Here is a 25,210-nt window from a genome sequence, read left to right as displayed (position 1 = left end):
TATATGTATATATATGTGTGTGTGTGTGTATATATATATATACGTGTATATATATATATGTATATATATACGTATATATATATACACTGAAAATATATCAAAATTCTTATGTTTAAAAAATCTTTAGAAAGGTGGTTAAAATGTGAGTTATACAGTTGTCATACAGTGACAAATACAGTGAGGAACATAAACACCTTTATGTGTCTGCTCACCTGAACATTTAAATGATGTTGCTGTATTTAATGCTCCGTCTGACTCCCCAGCTGTGTCTGTGTCACTGATCTGATCTGACAGCTTTAATTATCAGCAGATGTTGTGTCTGAATAACACGGCAGTGTTTGCCACTGACGAGCTCCCGTTGCCTGGGAAAAGACCCTGGACCTTGACAAAGAGAAGGACAAATAGAGCTAATGCAGGGGTGGCCAACCAGTCAAGAGTCACATTACTGTGTTACTGCAAAGAGCCACATGATATACATGGGCACATGTGAACTGTGCCATCCCTTTAAACTCTTTTGAAACTTCCTGCATGCATCTTTTTATCTTGGCAAAATGTGGCTCCCGAGCCGCAGGTTGGCCAGTGCATCTTTTCATCTTGGCAAAATGTGGCTTCCGAGCCGCAGGTTGGCCACGCCTGAGCTAATGTCATATTGATATATGGCATCGTTTTTCTTTTGTGTGTGTCTGTTTTGTTGATCATTCACTTAAAGATGGAGGTCGTCACCATAGTCACCTCATCTCACTCCACAGTGAGAGGAAACGCCGATGATTTGTTGAAATTCTTTAAAAATCTTTCGTTGTAGACAGCGAACGATGTTGTTTATCAAAATGACAAGAAGGCTGTGGAGCTCACTACGACGTCTGCCTCACGTCGTCGATTATTGTGTGTAAGATTTAAGTGCTGCACTTCAAGGTTGATGCTCAATCCAGCTGTCAGTGCCAGAGAATGTTTACAGTCTCTTGAAGGAAACTATTTTGTCAGACCTGAGCTGCGGCGACGTGCAGTACTGTTCTTAATGTCTACAGCAGTTCTTCTTAAATCTGGTTCTGCGTGCTCTTAGTGTGTTTTTGTTCTGGACATTCTGTTATTTTTATAGCCTGCAGTATTGGGTGTGACCAAAGAAAAATGTCTTTCTTTGTCAGTGTGCAGTGACTCATTGGGCAAGATGGAAATGAATGGAGTGAAATGGGCCCAGATTACCTTTGTCCATTAACATTTGAAAGCACGTCAGATATTTCATTTTTGGAATATCGTCAGTCTTGAATTAGATCAATTTTTCTCTACTACAATTTTAACTAGGAGTAACCTGAATATTTTAATCACTTAGAATTTGAATTCTGCTGTGGCTCAGGACAATCTGCTTCAATAACACATTATACTCATACAGTAGCCTTGTATATAACGGTCCAGAGGCACTCAAGTCTTAGTGGTCTACAAAGACTTTTAGCATTGTTCAGGATGTGGTTCCCTAATAAAACTGATAATGGCCTTTTAGTTTTTTCCATCATCTTCAGCATCATAACTGTCTAAATGTCGGGAAACAATATGTCATTTAGACTCCAGCCTTTAACTGCGTTAAAATATTTTTATTCTCCGTGTTTATTCCATTGTAGCAGGTCTCAAACACGGCGCCACAGCTTGCAGTTAAAGTGAGTACATAAATCTAACTGGGGAACGTGATCTGTGGTTAAATGATCAGCAGAAACGTGTTGGAAGCCTTCGTTACAATATGGGATGTTGGCTTTGGTCCCGCAGCTCTTGGCCTTTCCCAGAGGAAGTTGTCCAGAACAGGACTCTTCATGTTCCTGGCTGCTCCTCCTCCTGGAGCTCCGTTTGTGTCTCTATCAGCAGAAAAATGTCTCAGTATTTGTTCTGATCTTAATCCATTTCACTTGAGTTTAAGGGCAGCTCATTTACAGGCTATTTAATTGGTGATTGGTCGGGATGGAAATATAAACATTATGTTGCCATCTACTGGGTATAATTTATCATTTTGTCAATGTCTTGAAAAATGAGGGGATTGATGGAAGAATCCCAGCTTATATAAAAAAAAAATCATTTATTTTTTAGAAATATTTTTTTATCCCTTGGAAATTCAACACCAAGTGTGTGTTCAGACTGTGTCTGTGTATGTTTTAAAATTTTTAAAGTGAAGCTGAAAACAATACAAAGTCTGCAGGTTCCATTTCTATACCTGTCAATCACACTGAAGTCACATGTCTTACTGCCTACGAAATTCAGTTTATATTATTTTCCTCTCTTTTAGAAAATTTGCGATGCGTCAGAAAAGGCGGTTAGCAGGAAGAGATAATGTGGATGACGGGATGAATGAAATTGTTTATCTGCGGTCAGGTTGACAGTGGTTCTTCAGATTAACGCTCCTCAGTTGAGGATGTGTCATGCAGATGATGCAAATACTCCCACAGACCGTTGAGGCTCATGCTACTGCTGCTGCACTGTGAACTTTCAACGAGTTGCTGTTCTCCTTCTGTGTGTGTGTGTGTGTGTGTGTTAGAGAGGGCAAGAGTGTTTAGTGTTTTTAGTTGGAGGGTGGATGGTATGTGACTCAGTCAAAATGATATTAGTCTGATATTAGTCACTAGAGGCGGGAAAAAAAAGGCTGGAAACAGTCGGGGCCCACACAGTTTACAGACGAACCCTGATGTTTTTGGTGGATTTAGATTTTTAAAAAAGAAAATAAAAATAGTAGCAGTAGAGATTCCAACCGCTGTAAAACACCCATCAGACGAACAAGCAAAAATACCCTACAGTGTTTAGGATAATACATCCTAATATATCCCAGCTCTTTGTCTGTCCTTTATTGCAATGTCTCCCTCTGGTGGTCATATGCGGCAACAATCCATACAACGGCTGTGATTTGCTCAGCGATCTCATTGCAGTGACCTCCCCTGACCCCTACTGGGTTACATCAGTACTGTGGAGTTTGTGCAGTCAGGCTGAAGAGCCCTTTAACTTGACAGCTGTGATCCTTCATCGTTATGGATACGAAGAAAACATCCGTTAGAATGGGCCGCCTTTGAACAACAACAGTTTTGGATTGTTTTAGGGGCAGAGTTTTGAACCTCACAGCACATATATGTTTCGTGAACCAGTACTTGTACCTCTTCCACTGGTATTTTCTTTGCAAGTTCAAATGTAAAATTTAATTTAAAAATACTTTCAGACTCACTAACAGTCATGACTCATCTATCCTGACTTTTATTATGTTTTTATCGTTCTCTGTTGGCAGGCTGGCAAAATGTCTCAGTTACAAGTCACTTGAAAATAGCAACTTAGGGTCGGGAGTGTTACGCAATCAAATTATATGACTTTTTGAACTTCCAAAGGACAACAACTAAAGAAAACTGATCTCACAGCCCCCGAAGCAAAACCCCAAACATGTTCCATATAGGTGTATATTTAAAGGTTAAGACTCGTAATCGATCATAAAGATAACACTTTTCTCTTGTGTGCATGAGATAAATGACTAAGCAGTAACCCATCTAGACGCTAGTACTGTATGTTGTTTTGCGGTTAGCAAGCTAGCTAAACAATTGTTTTGTTGCAAGGATACAAAGTCAAATGTATAGTAAACAGGACTGCTGCTGTTTTACTTCAAACCTGTTACATAATCGAGGGACAAAAATGTTGAGGTAAATTCTATCAGCAGTTAGCTTTTGTTTTTGTGTTTTTTTTTTTTTGGTGTTAGTGTGTAATACTATGATTAATTAAAATATATCCAGGATGCGGATGGCACCGTCAGTGTTAATATTTGCTCACTGTTGGAGGGTTTGTGTACTCCTGTATGAAGGGAGAGCAGCACACAGTCAGATCACCCCTGATATGAACTAACAATGCCATAATTCAGGCCTGGCCATATTTAGGCATGGCTCAGTGCTGTGTAAACAGAGCTAACTGCCAGGGGAGGGATCTGTGCTGCACTCATGTCCATGTCCATCAACACTGGTCTCAGCATTCACTGTTCACCAAGATAATGTTGATTATCCAACAGGTAATCTGAGGACTTTGGATATTCCTAAACATGTAGAAAGAGTTTAGGGAATAACCCGAGGACGTCAGGATGAATAAAAACCACCAGGAAAGTTGTGCAGATCCTGGTTCCAGCCCTCAGAAACAGAAAATGCAGTCAAGGTCTGGCTCACCCTGTGACTCCCCCAGGATGTCCCCTCGCGACTCTCCTCACAGCTCGCCACGCCACTCTCCCATGCTGTTCCGCAAACTCCTGATGACCCGGAGCATCGCCCTGCAGAGGCGCTTCACGCTGGCGCACACACCCTGGTAATCCTGAGCTGACGTGTTTGGCATCTGTAGTGTTTAGTGGCTGATACAACATGTTTGGTTTTTGGTGGTGGTGATGATGGAGAACGGGGAACGCGCTTCAGCAGCTGCTTTACCTCGGGGTCAACGTGTGTAGTTGGAGCCTGGTTGACTGACAGCCAGTTTAGATTGTCGACTGTAAGGATGGTGTGATGTGGTGACAGTGAAGTGTGCAGTGTCTGAGGTGTTTGTTCTTGTCGTTGTTCAGCACTTGTCAAGTATGAAGAGAGGTGCAGCAGAGACAGCGTCCACTGTCTGAGTCTGGGTGACCTTGACTTTGTGTCGTCGCTCATCACAGCATCAGGTCGGATCAGAACCGACTCTGACTGTGATGTTACCCAGTTAGAAAAGTGATGAAAACCTAGGAGTGAAATAAAACCAGCTGTCTGATAACACACAGAGGACGGAATTTTTTTACTGATCAAATGCAACGTCACATTCGATGTTGGTGATTTTGACATCAAATTAGCTTCTTTTTTTTTTTAATAAACATTAGTGATCGAGTAATGTTATATTTTTTCATTGCCATCTCTGAAGTTGCTGATGTCAATCCAGATATTGTTCTCTGAACTTTTAAATTCAGGCATGCCGACTTTTGCATTTCAAATTTTGCTATCGCCCTTTTTCCTCAGGTAGACGAGAAAGATTATTTGAATTTTTCTTGCTAACGGCACAACACGTTGTCTGTGTTTTCTCTCTCCAGTTGGTCCAGAAGGGATCAAACATACCGACCTAAACAATAAGAAATGTTTTTACATCAGTTTTTGACCATTTGTTTCCTCTTGGAATACGTTTGCAGTAGTTCTTTTTACTTTTTTAAAAATGATAATAACAAAAAGTGTATATCATCAGCTCGTAGTAGTTGAGACTTGAGTTTTTTTTGTGATCAAGAAAAAACCGTAGTAGTTGAGACTCAATATGTTGAGTTTTTTTTGTGATCAAGAAAAAAATGTGTTACAAAAATGTCTCTTAATCAAGTGAAGATTTGTTTTTTAATTTTGCAAAAGTTATTCATGCAACAGTACAACAGTAGTTATAACTTTTATACCAACCAACAATTGGCCTAAAACAGCTGGGACACAAAGTGTAGCACAGTATAATTTAACAGGAAGTGTTTATTACACACCTCTGCTGTTTTTTTTTTTTGTTTTTTTTTAAGCTGTGACTCTGTGTGTTTAATACAACAAACAGAGACCCACTACTCCACCTCTCCCTCCAACTGTTTGCATTCCTTTGTTGGTGTGTCCAGGAAGTCACTTCCAAACACAGTGTGTATATTTATGTCGTCCATCATCACATCACTGTTTATCCTCCCTGCTGCTCCCAGAGCCTCCACGCCTGGTGGAGACGAGCAGACGAGCTGTGTGTTTGTCTGGGAGCGGGAATCCAGCCAGAATATGCATCGTTCCAAAGTTGCTGCCCCAAATCGGCACGAATTAGTTTGTTTAACACCACGGGAATGGGAAAAGACAAGGCAAATACCTCGAACCACAGACACACACACAGGGAGGCAGAACATGGAAAATAATTATTGAAAAAACAAACAAACCCAGAAACCTGAACATTAACGCTCCCCACTGGATGTTCCTTCACTTTATTCTGTATTTCAACAATTAAATGTAGGTTTTAGTCTCAGTCTGGTGAGATCTCACTGCCGTCTCCTCCAGGTGAATATGTTAATGATGGACATCTGTTGTCATGCCTCAGATGTACAGTAGAGGGCGTTTTATGATGACGCCCAGGGTGTAATGTCACCTCTGAGCCAATAGGACTGTTTGTTAAAAACACTCCCTGTTTTTAATGTGTGAATTATGAAAACGTATGTGTGAAAAGTTAATGAGTGATTAGAAGTTGTGAAAGTTGCCTTTACACCTTTTCATTCTTCTCTCACTCTGACTCTTTTCTCAGTCAGTGGGTTGAGGACAGCACAATTATAACATTCACACATATAAAGTGTTTTGACTGTGACTGTAAAATGTCAGGGGTCAGGTAGACTAGTGGAGCTGGGGATTGAACCCCTGACGTTTCAAATGGAAGATGGTTATTCAAACTGAATGCTTTCCAGGTTTAAATGAAAAAAAGAATCAGGGAATCTGTGTATTAGACGTTAGGGTTATATTAATGTTAATTATCTTGAATAAAAATAGCATTGACTGCTGGGAAACTGCTGCTCATTACTGCACTTGATTAATCAACCAATAGCTGCCTGACTGATGGACTGACTACATTTTCATTACTGTTGTCCTAACTCTCATAACTTTGATCAAAGTTCATTATCTGTGTATTCAGAGCAAAATGACGTGAATTTGTTGAATTTACAAATTATTATTATTATACACTTATGTTATCTGTGTACAGTTGAACTAGTTTAACTACCCAGCTATTCATTTCAAATTTTTAACCAATTCAATTCATACATTTCCTGTGGAATTCTTGCATCATTCCCCACCCCCCCCCCCCCCCCCACTGTAGCTGCAGGGCACCAGGAGGCGGGTGTCAGGCTACGAGGCTTGTTGTTCTCACGTGTCAATGAAAGCTGAGCCATGCCAGCTCAAAAAACACCCTCCAGCCCCTCGGTGCAATCAGATCGCCCGTTGACGTGTTGGGACGATTCTAAATGCAGCTCTGAATGTTTGGGATCAACACTCGCAGCTCTGGACATGCCTTTGAAAAAAAAACAAAAAAGTAATCAGGCAGTTGTCGGCTGAACGCTGTGGACTGTAAAAAGAAAACAAAACAAAACAACCACAGTGTGAGAGGAAGTGTCCGTTCACCCAATTCTTCCTCTTGCATGGTTTTACTGTTCCTCTTTTTTTAGTAGAGGTGTGGGGGGTGAGCGGGGAAACAGTAGCAGCGACGAGGCGACTGTAAAAGTTTGTCATGCACCTGTTTTTCTCCTGGAAGACTTTAAGCTGCTGCCAAGAAGAAAATCCTTCAGGAAATTTAGTCAATGTGGATTCTGGGATTATTGTTTATTTACAACACCGTCAACTGAAGCAGCAGCAGCAGCAGCAGTGAGAGTGGAGTGAGTCTTTACTGACATAACAAGTTCTCCTCTGGAGAACTTTGAATGCTTCACTGTTAATTCTTGTCGAGGCTTGTCGCTCTCAAAGAAGTTTGTTATTTCTTCATCCCGACGCAGGACACATCCACTTTCTTTCTCTTGATTTATCACAAAAACCTAATGGAGTTGACTCAAACCCAGCCAGTGGATGAGGAGAAGAATAGGAGCAGCCGGCGGAGGTTGTTTTCTTGTTCTCCAAAGTGTCTCGTCTGAGTCTGGAGCTTGAAGGACTATGAACAAAGACCAGAGATCCACCAGGAAGGTGTCTCAGACTGGTCTGGGACACGGTCGGAGACACTCCTGTGTGAGGTATGTTCCTCCACACGTGTACAGACAGAGTCTGAGGGTGAAGTGTATTTGGCTGTCGTAGTTTTTTTTGTTTGTTTTTTTTTTTTAACCAAAAGTACTTTGGTCAAACACTGCAGCAGTACCAGTGTGTGAACAGTCGAAGTTGGCGTGATATTCCAGAGCAGGAATCTCTGTCACCTTTTGTTCAGAGATAAGAGATGAGAAATGACAGACGTCGAAGGAAAGATGACCTGAGTGACCTCGGAGCGGAGTGTGTGTTTAGAAGATCTGAGCGGAGAATGTTGGGTACTTTGAAGAGTTTTGTAGACATGTAATTAAAAATCTGACTCAAAATGGGAGAATAAGTGATACTTAAACCCTGACGAAAAGACTTGTTGTCTAGAAAGTATTCAGAATTTGTGAGTTGGTTACTGAGTTGTCTTATAGTAGAGGGGTTTGCTGGTTCAATCCCCGGTCTTTCTGTGTAGAGTTTTCTTGTTTTCCTGGTGTGTGGGGTTTCTCCTCTCGCTGACTTTTTTTCCCACGCTCCAAACATGTGCAGGGATGACTTAATTGGACACATTTGAGTTTAAACGGTTGTTTGTCTGTAAACCATATACAGTATGGCCCCCTAGTGGTCAAAGTCTGACTTTGTTATTTTAAAAAAGAATGAAAAAACCAAACACTTTAGCATAATAAACAGCGTTAATGTTAACAAGTGAGAAGTAAAACTTTGTTATTTATTTATTTACCTTCTTCTACTACATGGCTTTTGGTCTGAACACTTTACCCAGAATGCTCTGAGAGGAAACGAGTGGCATCTGTGTGACATATCTAATTTACCTACTTCCTGTTTTTCTTCAGTTACCCAGACAAGGATGACTGCAGGACAAACACGGTGGTTTGAACGGGGGTGGTTTGCCAGTCTGTCAGTGGTTTTCAACAGATCAGTGATAGAGTTTGTGTTTGACGTCAGTTGTGGTGACACTGCTGCCGTACCCACCGTTCACAGTCAATTAGAGGTGATTCAGTCAGAGATTTGTTCTTCAGGTTCACAGGGTGAATGGCTGGTGCTGTAAGTGTCGGAAGTTTTACCACAGATGTAGGCAGATCTACTGCTGTGGAACTGATATCAATCTGTTGTTTTTTTCCCGTGGGAGAGCTTCAGACATGAAGTCGTTTCTTTTTAAACCCAACAATATTCAGGTTATTGGACTGAGTTATTTAAAAAGAATTCTTGGGAAGTGTCGTGTTCTAACAGTTCATTTCCTTGACATAAAAACTATAAGGATGTTGGTCTTTATATTTGGCCGGTGGTGGCTGGGTGGTGAAGGAAGGTGCACTGAGTATTGTACTCCCCACGCACTGTTCCCCGGACCCTTGAGCTGGCCCCCTGGTCACTTTGGTGATGGGTAAAATACAGAGGTCGCATTTCATTGTGTGCAGTGACAAGTGGTTCACTTTCAATTCACTTTCAATTGCTACGTAGATTAAACGTTTCTCTCAAAGTTCCATGTTTGGATGATGAATAGAACATTCTCTGCCTCTCGTATTTATACTGTACATGTGTCTGTGATGTTGTGACAGTATTGGTTGTATAACCAAACGATAAGAGTCGTGTTTCAGGCTTCAGTCCAGTCACAGCTGCGTCCAAACAGCAGGAGAGCTTAGAGAGAACTGGACGAGGAACAATAACACAACAGGACCCAAAAATAAAACCTCAGAGCCTGAAATAGTTCCCCTGCTCCGCCAGCCTGGCTGCACAGAACGTACACACAACACGTGAATCTGACGTCTGTGACATGTTTGACGGTACAGTACGGTACGGTACAGTACACAGACGGTGACTGTGGCTGTGACCAACCACAGCTCCTGTTCTTATTAGGACTCTGCACTGACTTTTACTACAAACCTTCTGCTTACTCTCACTACTACTAACTACTACACATGTACACTTGGAGTATTGGGAATACATTTAATAAGGTTGTAGTATTTTTTCCAAAAAATTTGAAAAAAAAAACTGAAATAAGTTTCGTTTTTAGATAAAATAGATGTGTTGATATTTTTTCTTTCTCTGTGAACGTGTTCCTACCAGTTGTATTTCCTTGTGTTCGTTGCTGGCTTCACTACTATACGTGTTAGGTTGATGTGATGGCAAAGAGCGACCTCTGCTGGACAGTTGTACAAATGCCGAGTTCCTGTAAACATATTTTAAAAATATATTCCAAACATCGTTTATAGAGATATTGTTATAGATTTTTTTTCTTTGTACATCTGTACTACATCTGACGATCAGCAGGACACAAAGATTTGTCTTAAACTCTACATCCGGCCTTACAAACGTTATCTACACATTAATCGAAATGACTTCACCAGTAGAGGGCGTTTTGACTGCCTTTAACCACGGTTTTATTAGTGAGATGCCTTTAACCACGATTTTATTAGTGAGATGCTGGTTTTGCGACTGTATATACCGTAGGAAAACACAAGTACAGAAATGAGTCAATACAATATAGTAAAATAGGATAATATGCAAAACACTGGCATCTAGTGTTTAAAATAGGTACTGCAGTTAAAACGAAGCCCAAAAATAGCAAGAACTGAGCATAACTAAATGTTAGTGCCGTGAATACCTACAAGTTGGTCAAAACAAATATTACTTTTAGGGAAGTACTTATAATTTAAAAAACTGCATAATGCAATTTCACATAGCAGAGCTAAATTTGCTGCACATCTGTCTTTGTTTATTACAGACTGGATCAACAATAACAGCATTAGCCAGAGTATATGAGAGGAAATTCCCCCGGTGGTTAAACGCATTTATTACTTTTAAAAAGGGCCGGGGGGTGGGGGGGGGTTTGCGTCAACCCTGTCACACAGGTCACTGTGGTTTTAATATGTGCATTTTCATTAACCAGAGCAAAAAAGTCAACAGAGCGCTGACGGAGGAAACACAGCGAAAACATATGACCTAGTGTCACCATGCAGTGTGTTTTTCTGTTGTCAGAAAGCTCAAAGAAAACAGAGCCTGAAGGGACAAAAAAAAGAAAGGCCCCAGTGGAAACTGAGAAACAGGAAATAAATGCATTAAATTGTGTTTTAAAAATGCAAAAAAAAAAAACATGAAATATACAGTAGGAAATATTGAAAGAATATTTCACTGAATATTTCCCACACTGTCAAACTCGTTGACTTTTCCGAACACAGATTGTTTCACACAACACAGCACTCCTCCCTCACAGCTTCTTCTCATTAGCTGATGTTGTCATAGAAGCCACAGCCAGCTGGGCTGCACAAGTCATTTGGCCGAGGGATTGGGTTACACAGTGGCCTCACAAACACTTCATTCCCAGCAAACCTCGGCAGCGGCATCTGTTCCCAGCTCCAACATGTTGCACAAGGAGGGAGAGGGAGAGGGAGAGGGGGAGGGTGGGGAGGACAGGGGAGGGGAGGTAGAAGCAAAGTAAAATACAATATTTGTTTTTTATATTGTGAACTAGACCCAAAGAACATAGACGTGTGTGACGTGTGTGACGTGTGTTTGATGCTGGAGAAATTGCCTGTGTTGTGTGTGTTTGTTCTTCAGACTCTTTCTGTGCTCTTTAATCACCGGCCCTGGTGTTTTCAGGCTGATAGTTTTGTAATTGCATCCTCCCACATGAGAAACAAATCTGAAAGGATTGTGATTCAGTGTCTTTTAATTAAAAAAAAAGAGAGTCCATTAAAAAGAGAGAGGGAGCGTGACGTGTTGCTGGACCACTGAGGTACAATGTGCCACGGCCATCATCAGGTCCATTAATCAGTAAGGAACAAGGACACTGTAAATGTTCAGACAGGAGGCCGCGAGTCTTAGTGGTGGGTACATGCTGTTCAGCTCTGAGGAGACTCTTAAGATAATTTGGAAATGAGGCTGTAAAATGCTGACTCTGTCCTGGATGTAAAACAGCAACCGCTCTCTGACTTTGACTGAAATGCAGCAGCAGATCTGACGCCACGTGCAGCCAGTTGGAGAGGAGACACAGGCAGTTATGGCGTCGTCATAACAGAAAACCTGTTTGTCCACATTAAAAAAGAAATTCAATGGGTTTAGTCAAATTAAATTGGTGAGAAACATAAAAAGAGAATTAAAAAAAAGGCAAATAAGGAACACAAACGATCAAGTCTTGTATTTCCAATGCCATTGAACTGTTTAGCTTTTTATTTCAGATTTTTTTTACTCACTAAATTAGAATTAATCTCTGTCAAACTATTTTGATTAATCCCAGTTTATGTGTGTGTTAATCACAACCACGAGTAACAATTCCTAAATATGAGGAGGAAAAAATGACTTAGTGACTTTAATTCAGAAATTGTGAATCCAGAAAGAAGAATACGTCAAAGTATATCTTGAACTTTAGTGAGTCGAATGTTGTCCTCACCAATATTCATCAGGATCCATTTGACGGTTGTGTGAACCAAAGTCTCCACCTCCACGTCCACGTCCACGTGACTGACCTGTATCTCTATTACAAATATTTGTCTGTGGTGTCAATGGCAGTAAGACGGCGTGTTGATGATGTCACAGGGTCCAGGGAGTCCATGGACGTCCTGGACCCTGATGGGACTGGAGATACAGTCTCAAGTAACACTTGGTCACATAGGGAAGTGTTGAGGAAAAATGTATTTCAAATTTTATATTTGCAAAAATAAATCATTGTTACCTAACGTCTGTAACAGGAAGTACAGAAAGACTGTGTTGCTGCACGTAGGGAGATATTCATCATAACTTTGAGATGAAACGGTTTACGTTGTTTTACAGTGAATTCCTGCACAGGTTCAAAGTTAGGATGAAGTGTCTTCAGTCAATGAACTGCTCAGATTTTGGGAGGAGTTTGTGTGAACGGTGAAGAAGTCAGAGAAGAGTCCTGACAAGACCAGCCGTGTGAATCTCTCTCTCTCTCTCTCTCTCTATGCGTGCGTGTGTGTGTGACTGAACTGGTAAACACCATAAATATAGTCTGAAGGGAGGCTCGTGGCTTGGCCGGAGGGAGTTTCCCTGTTCAAAGAGCTGCTGAACTGTATACACTGCACATATTGTATATAAATGTACACACACACACACACACACACACACACACTGTTATCAGCCACCAGACCCCGACCCTGACCTTAACTGTAACTAATAAGTGTTTAATCTTAATTTTCCACCTGAACTCTAATCTGTTCCTTATTCTAATCCTAATTTCAAAATTAAACTCACAGTAATTTCACCCTGTGATGTCCCCAAAAGTATAGACATACGCGCGTTCTCTCCCCCCTCTCTGTCCCCCCCAGTCTCCCTCTCAGACACACACATGTTCATAAACACAGAACCGCCTACGTCCAGCTCACGTCTCACTGTCTCGACACACACACACACGTGGTTCATGTCTGTTTTAAGTTCAGACGCCCATGTGCTGAAAAGAAGAGAAGGAGGGAGGAGAGAGAGAGAGGGAGAGGGAGGGAGAGAAAACTGGGAGGAGGAGTTGTTCTCTAGGGATGAGGGAGAGTCCAGTCTTGAACTTTGGATCGAGGATTTCAGATGAACGGTGTTGAGCTCCGGTCCGGCTCAGAAACTCCCAACTGCTGGTCTCCAACAACAACAACAACAACAACACATCCCGTGGTCTCCAATAACAACAACAACAACAACAACAACAACTGCTGGACAACAACCCGGTGAAACCCACGCGTGTTTCCAACCACGCAGTCCGAACCCTCGGGGCTTCCCCTCGCCGTCTTGGACTGAAGGCATGTCGCTGAGGCACACGGAGGAGGCTGCTGCTCCTCGGTGTGTCCGCGCGTCAATGGAAACGCGGTGCGGTGTGCAGGCAGAGGAGAGAGCGCACCACCGCCGAGCAGGAGCACAGCAGGAGCGCACGGGAGAGGAGGTGGAGAAGGACTAGCTGAGGGGAGAATCACAGCCAGGAGAGCGAACAGAAGTCGCAGACATGAGTTTACCGAACAGCTGCATGTTCCCGGTGGTCCACTCGGTCCAGGATCGCTACTTCAAGGCGAGGAACGGCAACGTCTGCGGCTCTCCGTGCGCCGTCAACCGGCCCATCGACATCGTCCAGAAGCGCAGGCGGTAGGACTGATGTGTTCTAGTCCAGATGTTGGTCCGTGAGTCAGTGATTGGAACAAAAAAAACGAGCTGCAAAGTCAAACAACTCAACTTGTTGTTTGGATTAAAGTCAATTAAATTGAATTGTTTGTGTACTTTAACATAGAATAGAATAGAACAGAATAGAATAGAAGTTTATCAGCAGTGTGTTCATATGGAGAGTGGCTGGATGGGCAGGTTAAATTCCATGAGTAGCGGTAGTACAAATATCTGTACTGTATACGTACTGTAATACTATAAGCATACTTTTGAATTACCCATTATTGCTCCATAGAATATACCAAAAACACACTTATTTAACATTTGTAATATATATATTTATTTATATATATATGCGTCAGTCTCGTGACTCAGTGATCCAAAATTATTCTTTACTGAATAAATCACTTGTTTTTTTAATTTCTAATTCAACCTCTTCCACATGAACCCCTTCACAGCCTCATTTATCACACTTTATCACACTAACACTCTTCAGCCTCCGCTCTGTGTTTCTCTACCCCCCCCCCCAGTCCTTTTTTAATGACATCTTTTAGTCACCAGTGTGCAGAAATAATTTACTCTTTGCTCCGAATCCGAAAATGATTTCATTCTGTGTTTCTGGTCTGACTCAGTGTAGAGTAAGAACCGACTCCAGGCCTTCAGTCAGGAGTCAGGACCTCTGTAACTGTAACGCCACAAAACCAACAGTCTTTCCTCATCACAGCTGAAATATTTACACCAGGATTTCAGTGCAGCACGAAGCTGCCACGGTGTGAGTCTGAAAGAAATTGAAAAAGTTTCTTTCTGTATATGCTCTGAAATATCCTGGCAAAGTATTGGTCCTCTTTAACACCGAGTTACAAAAAAAATATGTGATGTTTAATTATATTATTTAGCCACGTTTCATATATTCCACATTATTTCATGAAGCCATTTTTTGACATAAAATGACGTAAAATGTAGAAAGAAAAATGACAAACCTTACAGCTATATCTCCTCAGTTCTGTATTAAATATCCCACTGGTTTAAACATATCATTTACTTGGAGCAATTATGCCAAAAAAAAAATTATTATATTGGAATGTTGTTTCCATTTGTTCTATCACACAGTAAAATCAAAAAAAAATAATATTCCCTGGAATGTCGTTCCCATTTGTTCTATCACACAGTAAAATCAGATTAAGATTCGTTAAATATGTTAAATAATGACATGTTTTTTATTTTTTCTAAATCTCAAATCTGACAAAAAGACTTCAGAAAAATAACCTAACATTTAAATAAACATTTGTCCATACTCGCCCTGATACGACCTTCTACTTTAGGATTCACAGACGGCTCGTGGAATAATCACAAAAAATCTAGACATTCAGTTTGTTTTATCTTCTAACGATTGAAGCTGACGGTGGACCAGTGGATCAGTGGATCCAGGCGCAGACTTGTTAAATGACTCACTTTGATTTTTTTTTTTTTCCTGTGTTTTATTCCTTTAATGTGGTGACTCAGTCTGACATTGGTGATCCCCAAGGAAGATATGAGTCAGTGCCTAAATCTTAGCGTGCTTGTGTGTATATTATCTAACGCTGTGACATCATCATTACTGTGTCATTTCTACCACACGGTCCAACCTGAAACGGCCGCTCCAGCTTCTCCTTCGATACTGTAAACAATAGGAGTCTGGATGTGTTTTGATGGAGTGAAGCCAGTTCTTTGTAGTGAGAACAATCACTCTCACATATGGACAAGTTCCCAGAGATGTTTTTGTTAGAGCTGAGCATTGACATGCATTGGTTTGTAAAGCCAAACCCTAGCTACAGTACACAGCAGTAAGGTAAGGCCTGGGAATCTAACTGTTGTTTCTCTTCAACCCTCGCCTCATAAATGAGGTTCTGTCTCAAAAAACACTCTCCTTTTTTTTCATCAGATTCCTGAAAGTGGCATTTACAGTAGGAGTCGTGAAGATTAGAGACACTAACAAGGACTCATTTTGTAGGCGGACTTTGAAAAAGTCATCAGCCTGATGTGTTGGGAGGGGAGCACAGTGCCGTCTCTTTAATGTCAAACCACCAGTAAAAAACCCTTCAGAGCTAAAGTGCTAATGAACACAGAGGCAGTTTTGTTTACAGAACTGTTGGAGCAGCCACACTTATAACAGACGCAACTGTCAGCAATGGAAAGTGTGTGTGTGTGTGTGTGTGCCGTGATTGTCGTGATGGCACAATCTGCATTTTCCATTAAAATAGCTGGTTTTACACTCAGCTTCTCTGTGATAAAGAAATGAACTTCAACAACCAAATTAGAGCAAACTGAGAGAGCTAAAAAACAGGCTGTGACTTTTCTGACTTTCTTGTCTGCTTGTGTCACTCACCGTGTCTCCTGTGAGTCCTGTGTTATGCTAGCAGCCCAACTTCAGGTGCATTACTGCGACATTGATGTGTCAAGTAGTGTTTCCAAAAATCAGCAGTACGTCCGGGATGTCCCAACAATTTTTTTTTCCATTTTCTCTGCCTTCTATGATCAGTTCTACCAGATCTGTGACATGGACCAATCCAATATGAAAGAGTAGATGAAATCACAAGTATTAAATAATGATGAGGTTCTAGCTGCACAAAGGTTTTCTGTCTTTTCCTCGTTCCGTTAGTCTTCATTCTGTGCTCTGTCCTCCATCACATCATCACAGACATTTGAATTTGAAGCTGCTCTTTAATGCCAGTATTGTCTGTAACCAAACCATCTCTGTTGTTGGTAAAAAGATCACAGCTGACCTTAGGCGGTGTAGTTGCAGGTTGACCAGCCCTCTGGGCCTCAGGCCCATGTCGGCGCAGTGCAACATGACGCACTGATCACTTTCCCCGAGGTCAAAGGTTGCTTTGCTGCAGGCGGCCAGCATGTTACCACACAGTGTAAATGAAGAGTCACGTTAGCCGTGACGTGTTTCTACACCTGGTTGAACTTTACCCACCTGCACAAACAGTTGGCAGCTCAGTTCTGCCACCGACTGTGTGCGTTTCATTTCTGCACTTCTCTCAGATCATACTGATCTGTGGTTGGATGGAGATAAGGCACCTCCACTGACTCCAGTGCAGTTACCACTGCTGGGGTGAATAACATAAAGAAAGACTGACTGACTGACTGACTGCATGGAGGCTGGAGGGGAAGTTTGCAAATGTGTTACAACTTTACAACTTCCAAAAGTCAAGATACTTTAGATCAGCAGCAGCTTAGAGTTGAGCTAATGCTGAGGTGTCTGACTGATGCATCGTGTCAAAAGTTTCAGGCATCCATGAAAGAAAACCTAGTAAAATAGAATGGTTTTTCCAATGGCAAAATCAGCATATTATGAAATATTTTGGTGTTATATTCTGATAGGATTATATTCTGATGGGATTATATTCTGGTGTGTGAAGAGCTGCTTATGATTTATAAGCAGTTACTCTGCTCCAATACTGTGATGTTGTCGTACAGTTACACAGTACACATCATATCACACCTGTCGCATTATGTATCCGTTATACTGCGTATCACAATATCTTCCTCACTATCGCATTACTGAGCCCATCAGCCAATCACAGTATAGTTGTTGCATCACTTTGGTTCTCCGTGGCGAGACTTTCAAACATTCTGAGGACTGAATATTATATACGTTAATATTATAGCATACATTTGCTGATTTAGCTTTAGCTTTTAGCTGTAAAACAAAACAAAAAAACAGCTGTGAGGGTGAAGACAGTGGACCGTAGCTGTGGTCAAACTGACATGGACGTACAGTATATGCTGTACATGTCTCGGTGTATTTGGTGCCACAGGAAAGGTGTGGCCCCGTCCACATACACAGACACACCTGGTCAGTTGTGTGGTCAGTTCTCCACCACCAGAACAATGTAGTCCTACTGGCAAAGGGTGTGAATTAGGAGTGGACCTAACCCTGTGTCTTGATTCCTGTAGGTTTAATCGGTGACTCTGCCTTCCTCTAAATGATTCTGTGATTTGTTTGACTCGTCTGTTCTAAAAAAAAACCTGGATTTCTCCAGGGTTCTCTCCGTCCCTGGACCTTTTCGTTGGTGTAGTTTCTTTTGTTGAGTGTGCAGTATCTTCGACGATGAGAAGAGTTTGACCTGTGCTGTCTGTAGGACGGTGTGCAGTGATTGTGACACGTCCGACTCGGCTGTTTTCACACCAGTCCTGTGTGTCAGCATTGAATGGTTCCCAGTGAGGAAAACATTTCTACACATGTCTTTGCTTTTGTAACAAAATGATATCCTTCCTCTGGTGAGAACTCACAAAAAGTACTGATGTGACCAGAACTGTTGACACTCGGTCTCACATTGTTGCCCAATCCCAGTTAACGCCTTAACCCACTGAACCACAGGACGCCTCTGCTCTGTCCTCTGGAGTCACTTTTACTGTTCTCCTACTACAAACATGTCGCAACACAAACCCCATTGCATCCTGGAGGTCGGGCAGCTGCTTTGTGATCCGTATCCGTGGCGTGTTTCATAGCATCCTTCGTAGCGTTGTAGTCTGTGATTTTGCTGGAAAAACAGAACAGGCAGTGAGCGGCGTTGGGCTCAGAGTAATTACAGGCCTGCCTGCTTTTCGATCAGCAACGGAGGGACTGCCATAAAACCACAACTGACGTCAGCAGACGGGCCAGACCATGACTGCGTGTTCTTGTGTCAAATATCACTGCTTAAGAATAGTGAATTGTTATCCTGACATCTGCATGACTCCCAAATGAATGATGAGCACAGGGGCCGACGCAGCACGGACAAAGAAGCTGTGTGTCAGATAGCGGTGCAGACGTAGACCGCCGTATCATCGTTTAAATTAGACGGAGCGTGCATCACAGAAAGGTCTGAAGGCCACCATGATGTGATTATTGGTTAATAAGAGTTGACAGAAATGTCATTTGTTAATTTTTTTAAGTGTTTTTCATTTGTATAGAATGAAAACAGTATGAGCTCGAACCCCTTTGATCCCTGACTAAGACCATTTATACAAATGTTCTAACATACATACATAGTTTGTGTATACATATATAATATATATATATAGAGTATATATATTTATTTATATATATAAAAATATATCCACATATATCCATACATACATATATGTATATATTTATGAAACAACTGTTCTATTTCATTACAACCAGGCCAACTTTTTTTGATGAGTTTTATTCCAGGGCTTTAAGCAAACTAACAGAAAAATAACACCCCTCCAAATTCCCTACTTCTTCAGCCCTGCTGGTCGCTGATCTGATTTGCTGCTCCTCTCGGTTGCCTTCTCCTAATTGGAGGAGGAAGTGGCACACTCACTCCTGCCCCACCGGTGGACTTAATCACTAAAAGGCGCCAATTAGTGGCATATAAACGTGATTAGAGAACACTCAGTGTGGATCTGTTGCTGTGCAAGGACCATTGCGGTGTGTGTGTGTGTGTGTGTGTGCGTGTGTGTGTGCTGCACCAGCCCGTCCAGTTGTGCATCAGTGTGATGTGGAGTTGTTTGATTTTCAGGTCGATGCTGGAGCCAAATCCAGAGCTCCACTGCTGTGTACGTGTGTGTGGTTTGGGGCAGTTCTGGTGGTTCTGGCTCAGTGTGTTACAAGTTTCTAATGATATTAATGCTGATCAGGCTCAGTATTGATTTCTGTCCAGCTGGGCGGACAGAGTTAATCACTGCACTCTAGAATCGATACGGGTCCAGAAAGCAAATCCACCTCTGAGGAACCCTGCTCTCCCAGCATTAACCACTTGAAAACCAGTAACGCTCACATGTTAGAGCTGCTGCTTTGGACTAAAAAGCTACTAACAATTACTCCAAAGAACCCCAGACCCCCGTGACACCCAGGTCTCCATTCTTCACATGAGATGAAGCTTTTGCAAAATATTTAAATCATCATCATCAGCGTTTCTTCAGGCTAATTTAAATCATCATCATCATCAGCGTTTCTTCAGGCTCAGACAAGAATATTTATTCTTACAAAACATATCCACCGACATATAAGCAAGATTACATCCCCATACCTCACACTCCAATAAATGTCTTTTTGATCCAGATTTGTCAAAAACTCAACTCAATCAAACCTTTACCTCGGTCTGTCAGACTTTTATCTCTCTGGTTTTCCTTCTTCTCACAGTAACCATAATAGAGGTCTGCTCCAGTGAAAGCCCAAAGTCCTTCCCGTGCCTGTAGGTCAAAGGTCAGATTGAAAAATAATAAACCCAGCAGCTGGCTCGACTCTGCGCAACCTTCTCTTCCCCTTGGCTAAATTTAGAGGGACATGAGCTGTTCTGAGATCAGATGTTGATGTCAGACGCGGAGCTCGCTGTTTGAACAGCGGTCCATACAGCGGCCGGTCAGGTGAATGGAAACAGCAACTGTCCGTCTCTGTGCAGGCGTGACATTTACCTCTGGTGCTCCGTGTCAGTAGTTCAGAGGCTGTGTGAATCATGTAATGGAATTTGTGATTGTTTTTGATAGAATATTAATATTTAATAATGTTGTTTTTTGACAGTGTGTCCACACTGTTAAGACCAGGTACAATGAGGACGAGGTTTGTTTTTGCCAGATTTTACCCGTGATTCCCGATAGAGAAGGTCGGCACTGCTAGTAGAGGACAGTTGGCCTGGTGAAATCTGTCAGTGTGTGAGTGGAACGGACCAGAGTCGAGCCCAGTTGTATTATCGACCGTTAGATAACGGTTGTCAAAGTATCGCCTCTCAGGAGTTACATGTGGAGTTAAATACTTTTTTTTTTTAATCACATTATTTTTAGACAGTTTTAAAAAAAATCGGCTCAGATTTGATCTGCCTGTTTCCGTTCTTTTCCTTCCTTCTCCCTGTCCACTTCTAACTGAAGATATTTGAATAGCGTTTGGCCGGTGAAGAAAGGAGTCGCAGATGAGAGACGGATGTGCACCGCAGATAATGGAGGCAGCATCCTGTTATCAAAAAACTCAAGCTGAGCAGAGAATGTTTTGCTTTTGAACCGGAGGAAACCGGTATCATCCATATTTTTCACATCCTGCTCCTGAAGTCACACTGTTCCCCGGCCTTAACATTAACACATTCGTCATTATCATTATCTGTAGAACAACGTGTCTCGCTGTGGAACTGCAACACGGTGCGCTGTGACAAGAGCTAGGGGTTGCAGGTTCAAACCTGTTAGATGACCTGGTCCTGAGTCAGTGGAGATTGTTCTGGTTCCTCCCACATTCCAAATACACACAGACGTAAAGATGACCAGTGGTGCGAGATACAACTTGTCAGTGAGTCAGTAGGTTAACAGTGAGTCAGTAGGTTAAGATCATTGAGTCCAGCTACTGTTGTACAGCTGTCATGGGGTTTATTTTACTGACTGGACGTCACAGTTTCTTCACATGACAGCAGTGTCTGTAATACATTACTAGTAGTCTTGATATGTCGACCGTCACACTGCAAATAAAAGTAACATCAGGTAAAACCATTCTGTGGATGGTCTACGTCACGTTTGTTCTACATATGATTTTACACACAATCCCTAGTGGTCATAATGGAAACCCGTCCACATGACTCAACTATGTAGTAAAACAGAAACTGGCATCAAGTCCACATGAGTAAGAATTTGAAATACTTGGCTGCAGCATCAGATGGTTGGTTCATTTGAGGTTTGTGGAGCAGTAAAGTATTCAAGCTGCTTAAAACGAAATCCTTGGAGGATAAATCAGAAAGTTCTAAGACAGAATTTTAAAAGATGACTTTACTTGAAAATAATAAATCTATTTCTGTAAAGATTATCTGTGTAGTTCTCAGCCCAGGTCAAACTGCTTCTTTGAGTTGAGTTTCTTTTTGGTTCATTTTTAAAAAAACAAAACAAAACATATTTCATTAGGGTTTCAATCAGGCTTGGTTACTTAGTGACGTTTGCTATGATATTGACAGGGTCGAAAAATATGATAGAAAAAAAAATAACACAGCTCCACAGTTAATGATGACATCATGAAATAATGTTTTTTTTTAAGATTAGTACATCTCTTTCAGGACTTTTTGACTCACCCTCGTACGAGCAGATCGGTGGTCAGTCGTGCTACTGCACTTGAAGTGTCTCACTGGATCTAAATTCACTGTATTACCTAAAGGTCTTAGACCCTGAATGTTCAGCCGGTCTCATTAGAAACCATTCACGGTGCAGAGAAGAACAGGAAGTCCTGAAAGTGATGGTATGTGTTGGAAAAAAAATCTTTAATTTCCTCCTCCGGTGTAGGAACTGCTGTACGGCCATTGTCTGGATTTTTGGTTCCAAAAGAAAACAGATCGTCTGTACTCGCCTCAGTATTCACACATCTGCTTCTGCATAAACACATCTCTGCGTCCGTCCTGCAGCCGGGCCTTTTCTCTACACTCGCTCTCCGACTGTAGGGACAGTCAGAGTCACAGTGACTGGTATTTAGGAAGTGACAAAGGTCAAGTTGTCCTCGACCTGCGTCTGGAGTTGTTCACTACAAACTGTTTTTGGCAGGATCCTGTTTACACACACACACACAGAACAAGAGAAAACACACAACACACACACACACAAAAAGTGTGTTAGGCAGAGTGAGGCAGCAGAGGATTGTTTCTCTGGAGCTCAGATCAAATGTACAATGGTCTTGAGGTGCAAAGCAAACAAACCTTCACTCTCAGAATTCTCTTTTTGGCGCACACCCTAAAACAAACATGCAAATACAATGACACCGACTCCTTAACGCTCTCTCTCTTCCTCCGCCGCTGCATTGTGTGCATTTCACTCTCTGACTGCACAGAAATCATTTGAAACAAAAGGTCACATATCTTGCTTTTCATCACTCGCCGTCTTCCTTCTCCTCCTCTTCTCCTCCTCACCTCTCGCCTCCTTCCTGGTGTGATGTATGGGGCCCCTCACCAATTCCCACGCTACAAGGAAAGTGTGTGGGTGCATGTGAGTGTGTGTGTGTGTGTGTGTGTGGTTTGACTTGTGACCCTGCTCCTGTGTCCTCCTCAACTGTCAGAACATCTGGCCTTGATGGTTGTTTTCTGTACCACACTCACATGCATAACAAAAAGTTCTGTAAATCCCTCGGCTCTGTGTCTCCCATGTGTTCAAAAACACACACACAGACAATCACACACACACACACACACACACATGCATGAACAACAGCTGGACTTGGTTTGACTCGCTGTTTTCCAGCCTGAGGCTTTCCCTCCGTTCGTGCGTTCAGTAGCGTTCTAATCAAATGTGATAAACGTCTCACACAAAAAAGACACAGCGTGACAGGGTCAATGATTGCTTCATATCGGCTGTCGCATCATCACAGATTAGATATTTAGTTCACATGAACACGATTGGCTCCTCGGCTGTCTCATCTCTCAGGCTCCTGTGCCCAATCCCTCTGACTAAGTGATGATGTAATGGAATCTTTGTTAATCACCACGTTCAAATCCCAGTTTTCTTTATTTGTTTTTCCCCCTTTTTTTTCGACGGATTCCTCATCTTTAGCTGGTTATGAGGCACAAACTAAACATCCTGTGAACAAAAGCAGAGGTTAGGATGTGGGCGTCCAGGGACGTGTGTGAGAAAAAGCATTTAAAGTGAGAAGAGGGAGCCGTCATTTACGTCAGAGAGACGGAGAACAATGCTGGAGGCAGGACATGGACCAAGGTCAGCATGTTATTATGTTGAAACTGAGCAACATGTCGGCCTGTCGGCCTGATGGGATTAAAGCCTGTCTTATCTGCATAAGAAACTGCAGCTCCGGTCTAACTGGTGAAGTCGTCGTTACAGTCTGAGCTCAGACAACTTCAACTGTTAATGTCATGTTGCCTTAACATTAATATATTTGTTATCCACTCTCTATGACCTGTATGATGTTAAAACAGTCGCTGTTAATCAATCTAAAAGTATGAATTCCCATTACTTTTCCCATCGTGTTCTATCGTCACGTCCTTACGTGAACCGACACTAAAGAAACAAAAATGTCCATGAAACTGACGGATGTTCTGTCACCTGTTGGACTCAGTCAGTAGGAAATATTAATCCACAACATATAGTTTCACCACTAGATGTTGCTAAATCCCACATAGTTTTAAATAGGGCTACAGACATAAAAATATGAGGCAGTTTCTATCTCTTCTATTCTAGTTTTTTTTTAACAGGATTACCCATTTTTGGTTAAAAACAAACAATAAACAGATGTATTACAAAGTTTACTTTGTTTGCTGATGCATAAATACTTAATTAACCAGGTATTTTGGGTAATATACTACATTATTTAATAAGATAAAATGAGAAAATCTATTAAATTATAAAAAAAACCCCACCAGGGTTCAAAATTGCTAATCAAAAATATAACTATTCTAACTATTAAACTGAGGTTATATTTGTGTGAATATCTCCTTTATGTTGGTCATGAAAATGAATGATAAACATGTTAGTCTGACATTACTCGTTTGGTTTTTACCCTAAATGTTTTTTTTTATTTAATTTCTAATTTCTCTTATACCGACAGCGTCAGAATAGAACAGTGTACTGTACAAGTAAATACAGCGTCACAATGTGCAGTACCACACTTTCCTCGGTAGAGGGAGCTGTCGCACTGTCAGAATCCTCGGATTTTTTTTTTCCCCCCAGTCTCCTTCATAAAAATGTGAAGTGATGAATAAAACGCTGTGGTGAATCTGAAGCTGCTGAGAATCTGAATCCAGATTCAGGATCATGTTGATGCTGATGATGTTTCTAAAAAGACTTGAACCGTCAGTGGTGATATTCTCCATCTCCTGGATTTACATGAGCATATAGATCACAGGTCACTTTTTGTCAGCGATGCTGTCTGGGCAGAATTGAACTACTTAGTTGTCTACTACTTATTTGTCACATTTTTGCTCTTTACAGAAGTTGATATTCACTGCAGTGATGACGAAGACGCCAAACATCATTTCATGTGAACATGGTGTCGCGGCAGGTGTCACTAACACATTTTTGTTACAGTATACAGTTACAGTATAAGTATGAGCCTCGGTACACGGTGGCAGCAGGAGCTCCTGTAGCCGCACAGCTGATTTTTTTCAAACGTCTTTCTTCCCAGCTGTGTTCCCATCATCATATGTTTCGTTACAATAACATTTGAGGTTATATTTAAACCGAGGGAGGGAGTGAGGGTGACCCGGTGCCAACAGAAATCACCTGTTTATGTCCAATCTTGAAGCAGGTCATGTACTGGTGTCAAACTGTCCTCCAGCGACACGTTTGACCTTCTGTGCGGCTCTCACAGAGCAGACGCCTCCAAAGATGAAATGGAGAACAGGATCTGCCTGGACCTGTTAGCCATCAATCTACCGAATCATTTAAATAATATATGCACCGTATATGTATTCATGAGGAGAGGAGGACTAAATCACCGT

At 41.7% G+C, this 25,210-nt stretch overlaps 1 protein-coding gene across 7 annotated transcripts in view; it reads left to right on the top strand.

The window, feature by feature from the left end:
- Window positions 1-25,210, top strand: part of LOC103394726 (cAMP-specific 3',5'-cyclic phosphodiesterase 4D) — a 62,852-nt gene that overhangs the window by 24,947 nt on the left and 12,695 nt on the right. The window contains exon 1 of one of the 7 annotated variants that reach the window (XM_025053635.1): window positions 6,838-7,711. The exons of 4 other annotated variants lie outside the window; for them this stretch is intronic. In XM_025053635.1, coding sequence (XP_024909403.1) covers window positions 7,635-7,711 — 77 coding nt within the window. In that variant the 5' untranslated portion in view covers window positions 6,838-7,634. Of the gene's footprint in view, window positions 1-6,837; window positions 7,712-13,330; window positions 13,797-25,210 lie in introns of those variants that run through there. 2 more of the 7 variants (XM_025053633.1, XM_008332169.3) reach the window with 2 other exon arrangements.

The sequence above is a fragment of the Cynoglossus semilaevis genome, chromosome 2 (genome assembly GCF_000523025.1).
Source record: "Cynoglossus semilaevis isolate Cse_v1.0 chromosome 2, Cse_v1.0, whole genome shotgun sequence".
NCBI lineage: Eukaryota > Metazoa > Chordata > Actinopteri > Pleuronectiformes > Cynoglossidae > Cynoglossus > Cynoglossus semilaevis.
This window is presented reverse-complemented; position numbering and strand designations above follow the sequence as displayed.